The following is a 13,323-nucleotide window of genomic DNA, read 5'->3' as shown; positions in this document are numbered from 1 at the left end:
TCTCAATGTACAATTGCAAGGAATTTAGGGATTTCCTCATCTACAGTCCATAATATCATCAAAAGATTCAGAGAATCCAGAGAAATCTCTGCATGTTGAGTGTTGTTAAAAGGAAATGTGATGTAACACAGTGGTGAACATGCCCCTGTCCCAGCTTTTTTCGAACATGTTGCAGGTATCAAATTCAAAATGAGTGAATATTTGCAAAAAAAAAACCAAAAAAACAATAAAGTTTATCAGTTTGAACATTAAATATTTTGTCTTTGTAGTGTATTCATTTGAATATAGGTCGAAAAGGATTTGCAAATCATGTATTCTGTTTTTATTTACATTTTACACAACGCCCCAACTTCATTGGAATTGGGGTCTGTAAGACCAGATATTTCATCAACGGTTGGGAGTTTAAAACTAGACAGTGAAGAAGAGAGGGGAACGTAGAAGGGTGAATAAGATGAACTGTATGCAGTATAGTTCGACGAGGTCAATTGCTGATGAATATTTTCAATTTTGGCATTAAAAAAGGTCATGAACGCATTACATTGAGCAACTGAATACAGATGAGGTGCAAGAGTATCCGTCGGCCGTAAAATATTGTCTACCATGCAAAACAGGGCTCTAGTGTTCCCTTCACCTGATCTAGTTAAATTTGTGTAATAAGACGATTAATATGTGGACAGAGACTCTTTATAATGAAGTATGTGGTCGTTATACGTACATGTCTTTATGAACAACAAGGCCACGTTTCGTGTAAAGGCGTTCCAGGCGACGGCCTTTAGCTATAAGCTGGCGTAGTGCAGATGTAAACCAAGGGGTAGAGTGGGTAAAGGACACAGAGCAGGTTTTTAAAGGAGCAAGATCGTTTAAAAGACTATAAATGCCATCTTTGTAATGAGAGACCAGTTCGCCTGGGGTGGATAAATTGTCTTTGCTGGGGAGGTTTCAATTCCACTAGTAAGAGCAGATTAATCAAAATGCTTAATGTTACGGAACGAGATGGAGCATAACAAATGTGTTTTGGATAATGTTAAGATTGCAAGACACTAACTTGTGGTCGGAAATGGGCAAATCAGATGCACTGCAGTTAAGAGGAGTTACACCAGAGCAGCAAATCAGATCAAGTATGTGTCCTTTGGAGTGCGTAGGAAAATCAACATATTGCTGTAATCCAAAACTGTCCAGACATAATGTAAAAATCCCTTGTGAGAGTATTATGGACATTGTCCATGTGTATATTAAAATCACCCAGCAATATTACATCAGGGGACAAAAACATAGTGTAACATGCATGGATAAGTAGACACGTTGGTCCTTGACTAATGGGTCGGACCCTTTAGTCGACTGGTTAACGTTGTCGCTTGCGGAGTGGGAGACACGGGTTCGCATCCCGGCTGTGGCGGTTCCCCGCGGCTGCCCCCCTAATTCGCTACATTGGTGTCAGAAGTGGGATACGCGCAGACGCGCTCTCCCGAAGGAGGGGGGTAGTGTAACGTGCATGAATAAGTAGACACGTTGGCTGTTGGCTAACGGTCGGTCAGCGACGTCTCCCGCGGTGCGGGTGATACGGGTTCGTTTCCCGGACGCGGCAGTTCCTGCGGTTGCCCCCCGAATTCGCTACAATAAGAAGGTTAGAAAAACAGAAAGTTCGTTTAAGAAATTGTTGTTGGGCTGCGGTGGTCGATAAACAGTGGCTAGTTTAGTAGGATTTGGCCCATTACGGGTCCGCGGTGGTGTAGCGGTCTCGGCTTTGTGTCAATGCAGTTGCCCACTGGGGACCAGGGTTCGCGCCCCGGTCCCGTCAGATCCGACTATGGCCTGACTGGATGAAGCAGCAATAACTGGCAGCGCTGTCTTCGGGAGGGGGGCGGAGTCAGCTTGTGTTCGTCATATGAATGCCTCTGTGTGTGTGGGGGGTAAAAGCAGTGGTTCGGCCTGGATTCACCTTGTCACGAAAGTGGCGAGACGTCTCCTTCGAGACTGCCGGCAGGAGACATGCAGTTGGCGAACGCATGCAGTACGAGGGTGGGTGTTTGAACTAGAATAGCGATCGATTGGCCACTAAATTCAATTCAACTTAATTTATTGTCATTAAAAACAATGTGCAGGCACATGTTAAAAATGAAATGAGGGAAATTGGGAGAAAAAAGGGAAAAATCAGAGGGAAATTGAGAGAAAATGAGGGAACTTGGGAGAAAAAAGGGAAAATCAGAAATAAATGGTTTTGCCCATTGATTTGTAGGGCAATGGACTCAAATGAAACATGCACCAGCAGTTATGGAAGACACTTCCCACTTTTCACTGTCAAGTATCGCAACGGCACCCCCCCCCCCTCCCCTGCTGGCATCCGGGATTTGCAGGTGTACACAATCCCAGAAGGAAAAGTTTGATTAAATTGTGAAAAGTAATTGGGTTGTTGTCATGTCTCAGTCAAGCATAGGAAATCAAACTTATGATCATTCAGTAGATCATGAAGTAGGAGTCCCTTGTTGGTTAGGGAGCGAATGTTAAATAACCCGATGGAGAGGTTATTTTTTTGGTTTTGATGCTAGCAGACCTGGCTAGGTTAGCTAGTGCGCTGTGGTCAACAGTCCGTCGGGATTTTCTTGAGGGACGAGGAAAGGAAGACCAGAAAGAACGTACTGGTTTTGCGTCATCAAAGTTGAAGCCCCGGCGGGATCCATGGTGAACGTGTTTCCGACGAAAATGATGAACCATATCTCTGTGAAGTTGCAATGCTGGTTGGTGGAGGCTCAGAGAGGTGGGGTCGTAGTCGAAAAAGTTCCGCTGACGTGTATTGAAGCAGCGGTGTTACTGGATGGAGTATCAAAGATAGGGTAATCTAGGAGCACATAATCCAAACAGCTCATTGAGCCACATTATTGCCGGTGTTGTACCGAACGTAGGCTCTGGAGTAGAACGACAGCAGCTGGGGGAGGCGAGGAATCCAGTAGCCAGGTATAAAACAATTGGTAGCCCAAAACACACAGGATTGTCAGATAAAAACAAAATAAAAACAAGCAAATGTTTCTCTTCAGTAGTAAAATTCCCTTCAGTAGTAAACATAACTGTGCCCAGGATTTTCAAAATATACATCAGTGTTGCAAAATGGAAGTCCAACATAAATTAACCGATGCTGTGCATTTTGATGTGAACAGGTTTTTCAAACTTGGAATAATGGATTAACTGAACAAATGATTAAACATTTTTGTGAAAAACAATAGAACATTGTGTTTTGAATAACAAATTAAAACAAGGGCCACCGGGTTTATTCTATCTTGGAAGTGGTGTGTCCTCTTTTCCGGTTGATTTTAGTGTCGGGAAAGTCAAACCAAATTAAAATGGAGTACTATTCAGCTGCAGTTACCTGTTTAAAAATATATATTAATACAGAGTTAACTAGAATTATTTGAAAAAAAAGAGCATAAATCACAACTCATCACTCATCGTCACACAAGCACAATCAATCAGGAAATTCAACAATTTCTCATATTTTCTTAGTTGCTACTGTTATCTAAATATTGATTCACAGCATTTGAAATAAATAGTTTACTTTTTTCTTGGTTGCATTTTAAAAGGACAAGTTGAGAGGAGATTACTTTTTCTTATCTTAGAATTCTTTTCTTGTCTAATCCTAATCTAAATTACAACATCTATTGCATGTTGTCCAAGACGGACACCGTGCAATAGATATGAGAGAGAGCGAGAGTGAGAGCGAGAGAGAGAGAGCTCCTCCTCTGTTGCTCTCCCTGAGGTTTCTTCCTATTTTTTCTCCCTGTTAAAGGTTTTTTTTTAGGGCGTTGTTCCTTATCCGATGAGAGGGTGTAATGACAGCATGTCATGTTGCTGTTAAGCCACTGAGGCAAATTTGTAATTTGTGATATTGGGCTATGCAAATAAAATTGACGACTTAAATTCAAGAGAGAAGTTTCCTTGAGGGTAATGGCCAAAATAACAATCAAAGTAGTACTACCTAGGTCATGGTAATCAGTAATAACTCAACTGAGACTGGATTTCTGTTTAAATGCCATACGTGGGCTTGAGCTGGAGTGCTGCTTAGTCTTTCCTCCAATATGTCATTTTGTCACCTAAAAAAGCATCTTTGTTCCTCTTCCGCATTATTGAAATGTTCCGTACACAACACTGTTGACAAAATTTTCTCACTCCCACCATTTTCCCTTGAATGCCCCTGTTCTTACCTTTATTTTCTGTGGTGCCACTTCTTGAGGAAGAAGCTGCTCTCTTCCGATCGTTGCCACCATCACAAGGTTCAGGATTGTCAGTCCCCAAGGCATCATCCTTTTGCTCCTTCATGACACAATGTTGACCTGCTTCCTCCATGTGAAGGCTTATCTGACCAATGAGATCAACCACATTGCTTGCATCTGCCTCTAACAAGTGGTTCTGTCCAGTTAAAATAGCAGTACTACCACCAATGAAATGAGATGATTTAAGCCCTTCTATCTCCTTCTGTTCAATGCTTTCAACTTTATTATCTCCATCCCCTAATTCTTCTTGATTCACACCAATCAGTCCCTCCATTCCTTCTCTAGTTTCCTCTCCCTCCGCACTTCCAATACAGCTAGAGTAGTCAATTGTCCACCCCTGGCTTGTCCAGTATGCAAACTGCTCCCAATAGTAGTAGTAGGTCTCCAGAGAATGTTGTTCCCATAAAGCACAAAATTCAAGATTATCCCATGGAAGAGTCACCATTTCTGGGTTGCTGGGGGATAATGACTGAAACTCTGGATATTTCTCCAGCCAGCTGCTCCATAGCAGACTTTTGCCCTGTTGAGCTTTAGGGAATGAAGTACAAGTTAGCAAAACAAAGGTCAGACAACAGAATTTGCATATATGTATTTCATTGGTGGCCTACACACACACAGACACACATATATATATATATATATATATATATATATATATATATATATATATATATACTTTTTTTAATAGCGCTTTAAAAAAAAATATCTGCTCCTGAGTTGTTGAGCTCTTTTTTTCTACATCAAAGTTGTCATTGCAACATCAAGTGGACACACACACACACACACACACACACACACACACACATATATATATATATATATATATATATATATATATATATATATATTCAGAACCCTTCACTCTTTGCAGTGTTGTAGATTGAATTTTAAATGGATAAAATTGCAATTTCCGCCAAACGAGCCACACTCAATAGCCCATAATGACAAGGTGAAAACATGTTTTACACATGTTAGTAAATGTCTTATAAATCCAAAAGTAAACTAAAAAAAACTAAACCCAGCCACTGAGGACTCACAACCCAGAGCATTCTTGGTGCCGGTCCCAAGACCAGATAAATGGGGAGTGGGTTGCATCAGGAAGGAAATCCGGCATAAAAACTTTGCCAAATCAATTATTCCATTCCATTCCATTATCAAAGCCACTTATCCGAAGTTGGGTCACGGGGATGCTGGAGCCTGTCCCAGCAGTCATTCAGATTTCCATACTGGATCAGTCGAGGCCCGAGTTACCATCGACTGCCATCGGTACTGTTGGCCAGCAGGGTGCCGGTGGAAAATATGCTAATGTTGGGCAAAGGAGGAGGTGGAAGGCATGTCCAGAGGCAGCGGGAGAGGAGGAAGGGTAGGAGTGTGGAGGTGAGAGTCAGAACTTTGAATGTTGGCACTATGACTGGTAAAGGGAGAGAGCTGGCTCTGATATGATGGAAAGAAGAAAGGTAGGTATACTGTGTGTGCAAGAGACCAGGTGGAAGGGGAGTGAGGCCAGGGGAATCGGAGGTGGGTTCAAACTCTTCTACCATGGTGAGAATGGGGGAAGAAATGGGGTAGGGGTAATTCTGAAGGAAGAGTATGTCAAGAGTGTGCTGAAGGTGAAGAGTGTCAGACAGAGTGATGAGTATGAAGCTGGAAATTGAAGGTGTATTGATGAATGTTATTAGCGCATATACCCCGCAAGTTGGGTGTGACATGGAAGAGAAAGAAGAATTCTGGAGTGAGTTGGAAGAAGTGGTGGAGAGTGTACCCAAGAAGGAGAGAGTGGTGATTGGAGTGGACTTCAATGGACATGTTGGTGAAGGGAACAGAGGTGATGAGGAGGTGATGGGTAAGTATGGTGTCAAGGAGATAAATGTGGAAGGACAGATGGTGTCGGATTTTGTGAAAAGGATGGAAATGGCTGTTGTGAATATATATTTAAAGAGGGAGGGACACGAGGTGACGTATAAGAGTGGAGGAAAGTGCACACAGGTGGACTATATCTTATGTAGAAGGCACAATTTGAAAGGGATTTGAGACTGCAAGGTGTTGACAGAGGAGAAGGTAGCTAAGCAGCATCTGATGGTGAGTGTGCATTTTAAATTCTGGAGTGATTCTGAATTGCTGGCTCATCTAGAATAGAGTAAGTATAATCTTTCTTGCTTAACAAGTTGCTTTTAATCTTATTCCAGCTGCTTGAGTATTAGTCCTTTTCTCTATAGATCTGCTGCTGGTTCCTAGTGGGAACTAGTGGGATCTTATTCTAGCTGTAGCTGTCTTACTTTAGCTGTAGCTGTTTTTCACCTAGTGTGTCCTTAAATATTTCTTGTCGCCTAGATGTTTCGACTTAGTTATCCTTTTAGCTTATAAATATATTCCTTGGTAACTTGCTGCTTGAATCTTTAAATAGTTTTGTGTGAGGTTTGATAGAGTTTTACATAAGTGACCATTCTCTGGGCAATAGGCCTACTTTCATTTTAGCTCTTTGGCCAATTGGGTGTTAAGTGGCCAGCGTTGGACCTGCACTCCTGGCAGACAATTAGCAATCAGTGTTCTTTACATCACTGCTGCTACTTGGAAGCATCAGCTTCCAAGCGTCAGGCAAACAAGCAGGTTTAGGCTGAACAAAGGCAAGCACAACTTTTTCTAGCAAAGACTTTGTCAAGCATGGACTGCTCTTTTTAGATCCAATCAGTCATCTGTATCTTGTGTACCTAGTAGAGACTATGTGTTTCCTTCACATTCCCGGGGCTGGCATAGATGATGGGTCACTCCTCGGCGCTGCGACCCTACCAATCTCATCTATCCCCCTCTCTCTATTCACATTGAGCAAGTGGTGATGGGAGGGCTCTGGAATTGCCAGTCCGTGGTGCCGAAAGCTGAGTTTATCTCAGGCTACGCATCCTTGCTCTCTCTCAACTTCCTGCTCTAACTGAGACCTCGATCACGTCAGAAAACACTACCGCGCCCACAGCTCTGTCAGATGTGTACTCTTTTTCTCAAACTCCCAGAGCTGGGAGGCAAGATGGTGGTACTGGCCTGCTCATCTTTCTGAAATGGACATAATCTCTTGTTTCCATACCACAATTTTCTCCACCCTCTTTTAAGTTTCACGCTGTTACTGTCTCTTATACAGTCAAACTCACCATTGTGGTTGTGTACCGCCCACAAGGCCCTCTTGGTGAGTTTCTGGAGGAACTTGACACACTTGTCTCACACATCCCTGATTATCACTCTGCACTTATCCCTCTCGGTAATTTCAACATCCACACTGACAAGCTAGATCCTCTTCTCTCTTTCCTCTCCTCCTTTGACCTTCACCTCTCACCCTCTCCTACTACCCACAAGGCCGGCAACCAGCTGGACCTTATCTTTACTAGACACTGTCCTATTTCGAATCTCTCTGTTACTCGCCTCCAGCTCTCTGACCACTTTTTCATGTCCTACCCTCTCTCCCTCTCTTCTCCCCCCTCAGCCCCTCCCCCTACCCACATGGTTTCCACCCGTAGACACCTCCACTATCTCTCTGCCACTGATCTTTCTTCCTCTGTTACATCTATCATTCCTACACCTGAATCTTTCTCTCTCCTACCCCCTGACACTGCTACTGATCTTATTCTCTCTACCCTCTCCTCTTCTCTGGACAACCTCTTGTCCCCTCACCTCAAGGCCTGCACGCCCAACTCCACAGACTCAGTACGTACTGACAGACGGAGCCTAAGAGTGGCAGAGCGCAAGTGGAGAAAAGGCAAACTCCCAGAGGACCGTTTCAACTTCCAATCCCTTCTTCCCACTTTCTCCTCCTCCCTTTCTGCTGGTAAAGCTGCCTTCTATTGCTCTAAAATCCAATCCTCTGCCTCTAATCCTAAGGAAATCTTTGAAACCTTCTCTACACTTCTTCAACCCCTACCTCCTCCTACTTCCTCCCTCCTCCCTGATGACTTCACTAACTTCTTTGACAAGAAGGTAAACAACATCAGATCCTACTTTTCTTACCACCCGTTAGCACTCCTTGCACTATCCCACCCTCTGCACCCTCCCTCACCTCTCCACATCCCACCCTATCCCACCTCGCTCCCCTCTCCCCCGACAAGGTCTTCAACCTCATCACATCCAGTCGCCCCACCACATGCTCCCTTGATCCGGTCCCCTCCCCTCTTCTTCAGTCTATAGCACCTGAACTCCTTCCCTTTCTAACCCAACTCATCAACACCTCCATCCAGGCAGAATGATTTCCATCTGCCTTCAAGACTGCTAGAGTCACCCCCCTTCTCAAGAAACCATCACTTAACCCCTCTGACGTCAAACACTACAGACCGGTTTCCCTTCTACCCTTTCTATTCAAAACTCTAGAACATGTTGTCTTTAACCAACTGTATTTGTACCTCCACCAGAACAACCTCCTGGACACCAACCAGTCTGGGTTCAAGGTGGGTCACTCGACAGAGACGGCCCTCCTTGCAGGGACAGAATCGCTGCACTCTGCGAGAGCAAACTCTCTCTCCTCTGTCCTGATACTCCTGGACCTGTCAGCTGCGTTCGACACAGTGAACCACCAGATCCTCATCTCTATCCTCGAGGGGCTGGATGTCACAGGCTTTGCACTCTCAATGTTTGCAACCTACCTGACGGCTTGCTCCTACCAGGTGACATGGAGGGGATCTGTGTCGGAGCCTCGCACACTGACTACAGGCGTTCCACAAGGTTCGGTTCTGGGTCCTCTCATGTTCTCTCTGTATACGACATCCCTGGGTTCTGTTATTCGCTCACATGACTGTTATGCCGATGACACCCAGCTGATCTTGTCCTTTCCTCCCTCTGATGCACAAGCAGAGACACACATTGCTACGTGCTTTACTGACATCTCGGAGTGGATGGCGACACACCACCTGAAGCTCAATTTGGACAAGACAGAGCTGATATTCCTCCAAGGGAAAGGTTGTCCACACCGAGACCTGGCCATCACCATTGACAACACTGTGGTGATGCCAACTCGGACTGCGAGGAATCTGGGTGTGATTTTGTACGACCAACTGTCGTTTGCTGCAAACGTTGCATCGGTTGCTCGCTCCTGCAGATTTCTCCTTTATAACATCAGGAGAATTCACCCATTCCTCACCGGCGAGACAGCACAGGTGCTCATCCTGGCTCTGGTCATCTCCCGGGTGGACTACGGCAACGCCATCCTTGCTGGCAGCCCGGCGTCGGCCATCAGATCTCTGGAGCTTGTTCAGAAAGCTGCAGCTCGTCTGGTGTTCAACCGCCCTAAGTTCTCCCACACAACTCCCCTTTTCATGTGCCTACACTGGCTCCCAGTAGCTGTTCGCATCCAGTTTAAGACTCTGGTGCAAGCTTACAAGGCAGTGAAAGGAACAGCTCCTTCCTATCTCCAGGCCATGGTCAAGCCCTACACCCCTGCCCGACCACTTCACTCTGCTGCCTCAGGATGCCTGGTTGCCCCGTCGCTCAGAGGCCCCTGCTGCCGATTGAACCGGTCACGGCTCTTTTCTGTCCTGGCCCCACAGTGTTGGAATGAACTCCTCACTGATGTCAGGACAGCGGAGTCGCTGCCCATCTTTCAGTGAAGGTTGAAAACCCACCTCTTCAAGAACTACTGCCCTGTTACTTGCTCGTAGCACTTAATGTATTCACTCAGTAAAAAAAAAATCTATTTCTCGCGCTTTTACTTTAGCACTGGTTTTGCTCTTAGATATTTGTTTAGAGAGAAGATGCACTTATGACCTCTGATAACGAGTAGTTCTCCTGATTTCCTATGTTAAATGCACTTATTTTAAGTCGCTTTGGATAAAAGCGTCGGCTAAATGACTGTAATGTAATGTAAAGTATGGTGCCCAGGAGAGAAATGTGGAAGGACAGATGGTAGTGGATTTTGCGAAAAGGATGGAAATGGCTGTGGTGAATATATATCTAAAGATGGAGGAACACAAGGCGACGTATAAGAATGGAGCAAAGTTACACAGGTGGACTATATCTTATGTAGAAGGCACGATGTGAAAGGGATTTGAGACTGCAAGGTGGTGACAGGGGAGAAGGTAGACAAGCAGCATCTGATGGTGGTATGGAAGATGACTTTGAAGACCAAGAAGAGGAAGAGAGTGAAGGCAGAGCCAAGGATCAAATGTTGGAAGTTGAAGAAGGAAGAGTGTTGTGTGGAGTTCAGGGAGCAGTTAAAACAGGCACTGGGTGGTTGTGAAGAGTTGCTAGATGGCTGGGCAACCACTGCAGAAATAGTGAGGGTACAGCTAGGAATATACTTGGTGTGTCATCAGGAAAGAGGAAGGAAGACAAGGCGACTTGGTAGTGGAATGAGGAAGAACAGCAAAGTAAATAGAGGAAGAGTTTGGCAAGGTAGAAGTGGGTGGGCTAGTCAGAGAGATGAAGAAAGTAGACAGGAGTACAAGAAGATGCAGCATAAAGCAAAGAGAGAGGTGGCAAAGGCAAAAGAAAAGGTGTATGGTGAGTTGTATGAGAGGTTAGCCACTAAGAAAGGAGAAAAGGACTTGTACCGATTGGCTAGACAGAGGGACCAAGCTGGGAAGGATGTGCAGCAAGTTAGGGCGATCAAGGATAGAGATGGAAATGTGTTGACAATGGAGGACAATGTGTTGAGAAGGTGGAAAGAGTATTTGAAATGAATGAAGAAAATGAGAGCGAGAGAGAGAAGGTTGGATGATGTGGGGATAGTGAATCAGGAAGTGTGGAGGATTAGCAAGGAGGAAGTGGGGGCAGCTATGAAGAGGATGAAGACATACCTGTGGAGGCATGGATATGTTTAGGAGAGATGGCAGTTGAGTTTTTAACTAGATTGTTTAACACAATCTTGGAAAGAGAGAGGATGTCTGAGGAGTGGAGAAGAAGCATACTGGTACCGATTTTCAAGAACAAGGGCGATGTGCAGAACTGTAGTAACTACAGAGGTATAAAGTTGATCAGCCACAGCATGAGGATATGGGAAAGAGTAATAAAAGCTAGGTAAAGACAAGAGTTGATGATTAGCGAGCAGCAGTATGGTTTCATGCCACAAAAGAGCACTACAGATGTTATGTTTGCTTTGAGAATATTGATGAAGAAGTATAGAGAAGGCCAGAAGGAGTTACATTGTGTCTTTGTGTAATTAGAAAAAGAATATGACTGGGTGCCGAGAGAGGTGTGGTATTGTATGAGGAAGTCGGAAGTGGCAGAGAAGTATGAAGGAGTGGTGCAGAATATGTATGAGGGAAGTGTGACAGTGGTGAGGTGTGTGGTTGGAATGACAGATGGGTTCAAGGTGGAGGTGGGATTACATCAAGGATTGGCTCTGAGCCCTTTCTTGTTTGCAATGGTGATGGACAGGTTGACGGACGAGATCAGGTAGGAGTCTCTGTGGACTATGATGTTTGCGGATGACATTGTGATCTGTAGCGAGAGTAGGGTGCAGGCTGAGGAGAGCCTGGACAGGTGGAGGCATGCACTGGAGAGAAGAGGAATGAAAGTCGTAGGAGGAAGACAGAATACATATGTGTGAATGAGAGGACAGTGTAATGGTGAGGATGCAAGGAGTAGAGGTGATGAAGGCATATGAGTTTAAATACTTGGGGTCAACTGTCCAAAATAACGGGGAGTGCAGCAGAGAGGTGAATAAGAGAGTACAGGCAGGGGGGAGTGGGTGGAGAAGAGTGTCAGGAGTGAGTTGCGACAGAAGGGTACCGGCAAGAGTTAAAGGGAAGGTTTACAAGACGGTATTGAGACCAACTATGTTATATGGTTTGGAGACCGTGACACTGACAAAACACAAGAGGTGGAGCTGGAGGGGGCAGAGATGAAGATGCTAAGATTTTCATTGGGAGTGACAAAGGACAGGATAAGGAACGAGTATATTAGACGGACAGCTCAGGTTGGACGGTTTGGAGACAAAGCAAGAGAGGCAAGATTGAGATGGTTTGGACATGTGTGGAGGAGAGATGCTGGGTATATTGGGAGAAGGATGCTGAATATGGAGCTGCCAGGGAAGAGGAAAAGAGGAAGGCCAAAGAGAAGGTTTATGGATGTGTTGAAAGAGGACATGCAAGTGGCTAGTGTGACAGAGGAAGATGCAGAGCACAGGAAGAGATGGAAACGGATGATCCGCTTTGACGACCTCTCACGAGAGCAGCTGAAATTAGTAGTAGTTATTAAAAATCCAAAACTGAACTCTCTCATTTATGTAAGTATTCAGACACTACTATGGTACTTCAAAGTGTGGTCAGGTGCATCCTGTTTGCTTTAATTATCCTTGAGTTTTTTCTAAGACTTTACTGGAGTCCACCTGTGGCAAATTGAATTGATTGGACATACTTTAGAAGGGCAGACACCTGTGTTTATAAAATCCCACAATTCACGCTGCATGTCAGGCCAAAACCCATTCAGTGACATCCGGAGGGAGGTTGGAGTAGAGCTGCTGCTCCTTCGTGTCGAAAGGAGCCAATTGAGGTGGTTCGGGCATTTGATTAGGATGCCTCCTGGGCGCCTTCCTTTGCAGGTTTACCGGGCACGGCCAGCTGGGAAGAGACACCAGGGTAGACTCAGAACTCGCTGGAGGGACTACATGTCCAATCTGGCCTGAGAACGCCTTGGGATCCCCAAGGAGGAGCTGGAGGGTGTTGCTGGGGAGAGGGACGTCTGGAGTGCCCTACTTAGATTGCTGCCACCGCGAACTGACCCCGAAAAAGCGGCTGATGATGAATGAATGAATGTCAGGCCACAAACCAAGCCATGAAGCTCAAGGAACTCTCTGTGAGTGATTACTGTGTGATAGCTGCTATCAGAGATACTAAGGTCCCTAAGTATAAAACTCGTTTTGTCCAAATGTTTGTTGAGCAGGGTTTTCTACATGATTTATCTCATGTTGACTGGAATAGAATTGCCCTTATTGATGATGTTGAAATGGCCTTGACATTTTTCCATAATAGTTTTCTGGATATTTTAAACAAACATGCCCTTATTCGTAAATTTAGAATAAAGGGGCGGGATAATCCCTGGTTCACCACTGAGCTCTCAAGCCTTCTTCATGAACGAAATGTGGCCTGGG

At 44.9% G+C, this 13,323-nt stretch overlaps 1 protein-coding gene across 1 annotated transcript in view; it reads right to left on the bottom strand.

Annotated features, from left to right (window-relative positions):
* The window catches only part of LOC130131975 (trimethylguanosine synthase-like), a 104,065-nt gene that overhangs the window by 62,023 nt on the left and 28,719 nt on the right, over positions 1 to 13,323 (bottom strand). Inside the window, exon 6 of the mRNA XM_056301702.1 lies at positions 4,194 to 4,790. Coding sequence (XP_056157677.1) covers positions 4,194 to 4,790 — 597 coding nt within the window. The remainder of the gene's footprint in view (positions 1 to 4,193; positions 4,791 to 13,323) is intronic.

The sequence above is a fragment of the Lampris incognitus genome, unplaced genomic scaffold, assembly GCF_029633865.1.
Source record: "Lampris incognitus isolate fLamInc1 unplaced genomic scaffold, fLamInc1.hap2 H_2, whole genome shotgun sequence".
In the NCBI taxonomy this organism is placed as follows: domain Eukaryota; kingdom Metazoa; phylum Chordata; class Actinopteri; order Lampriformes; family Lampridae; genus Lampris; species Lampris incognitus.
This window is presented reverse-complemented; position numbering and strand designations above follow the sequence as displayed.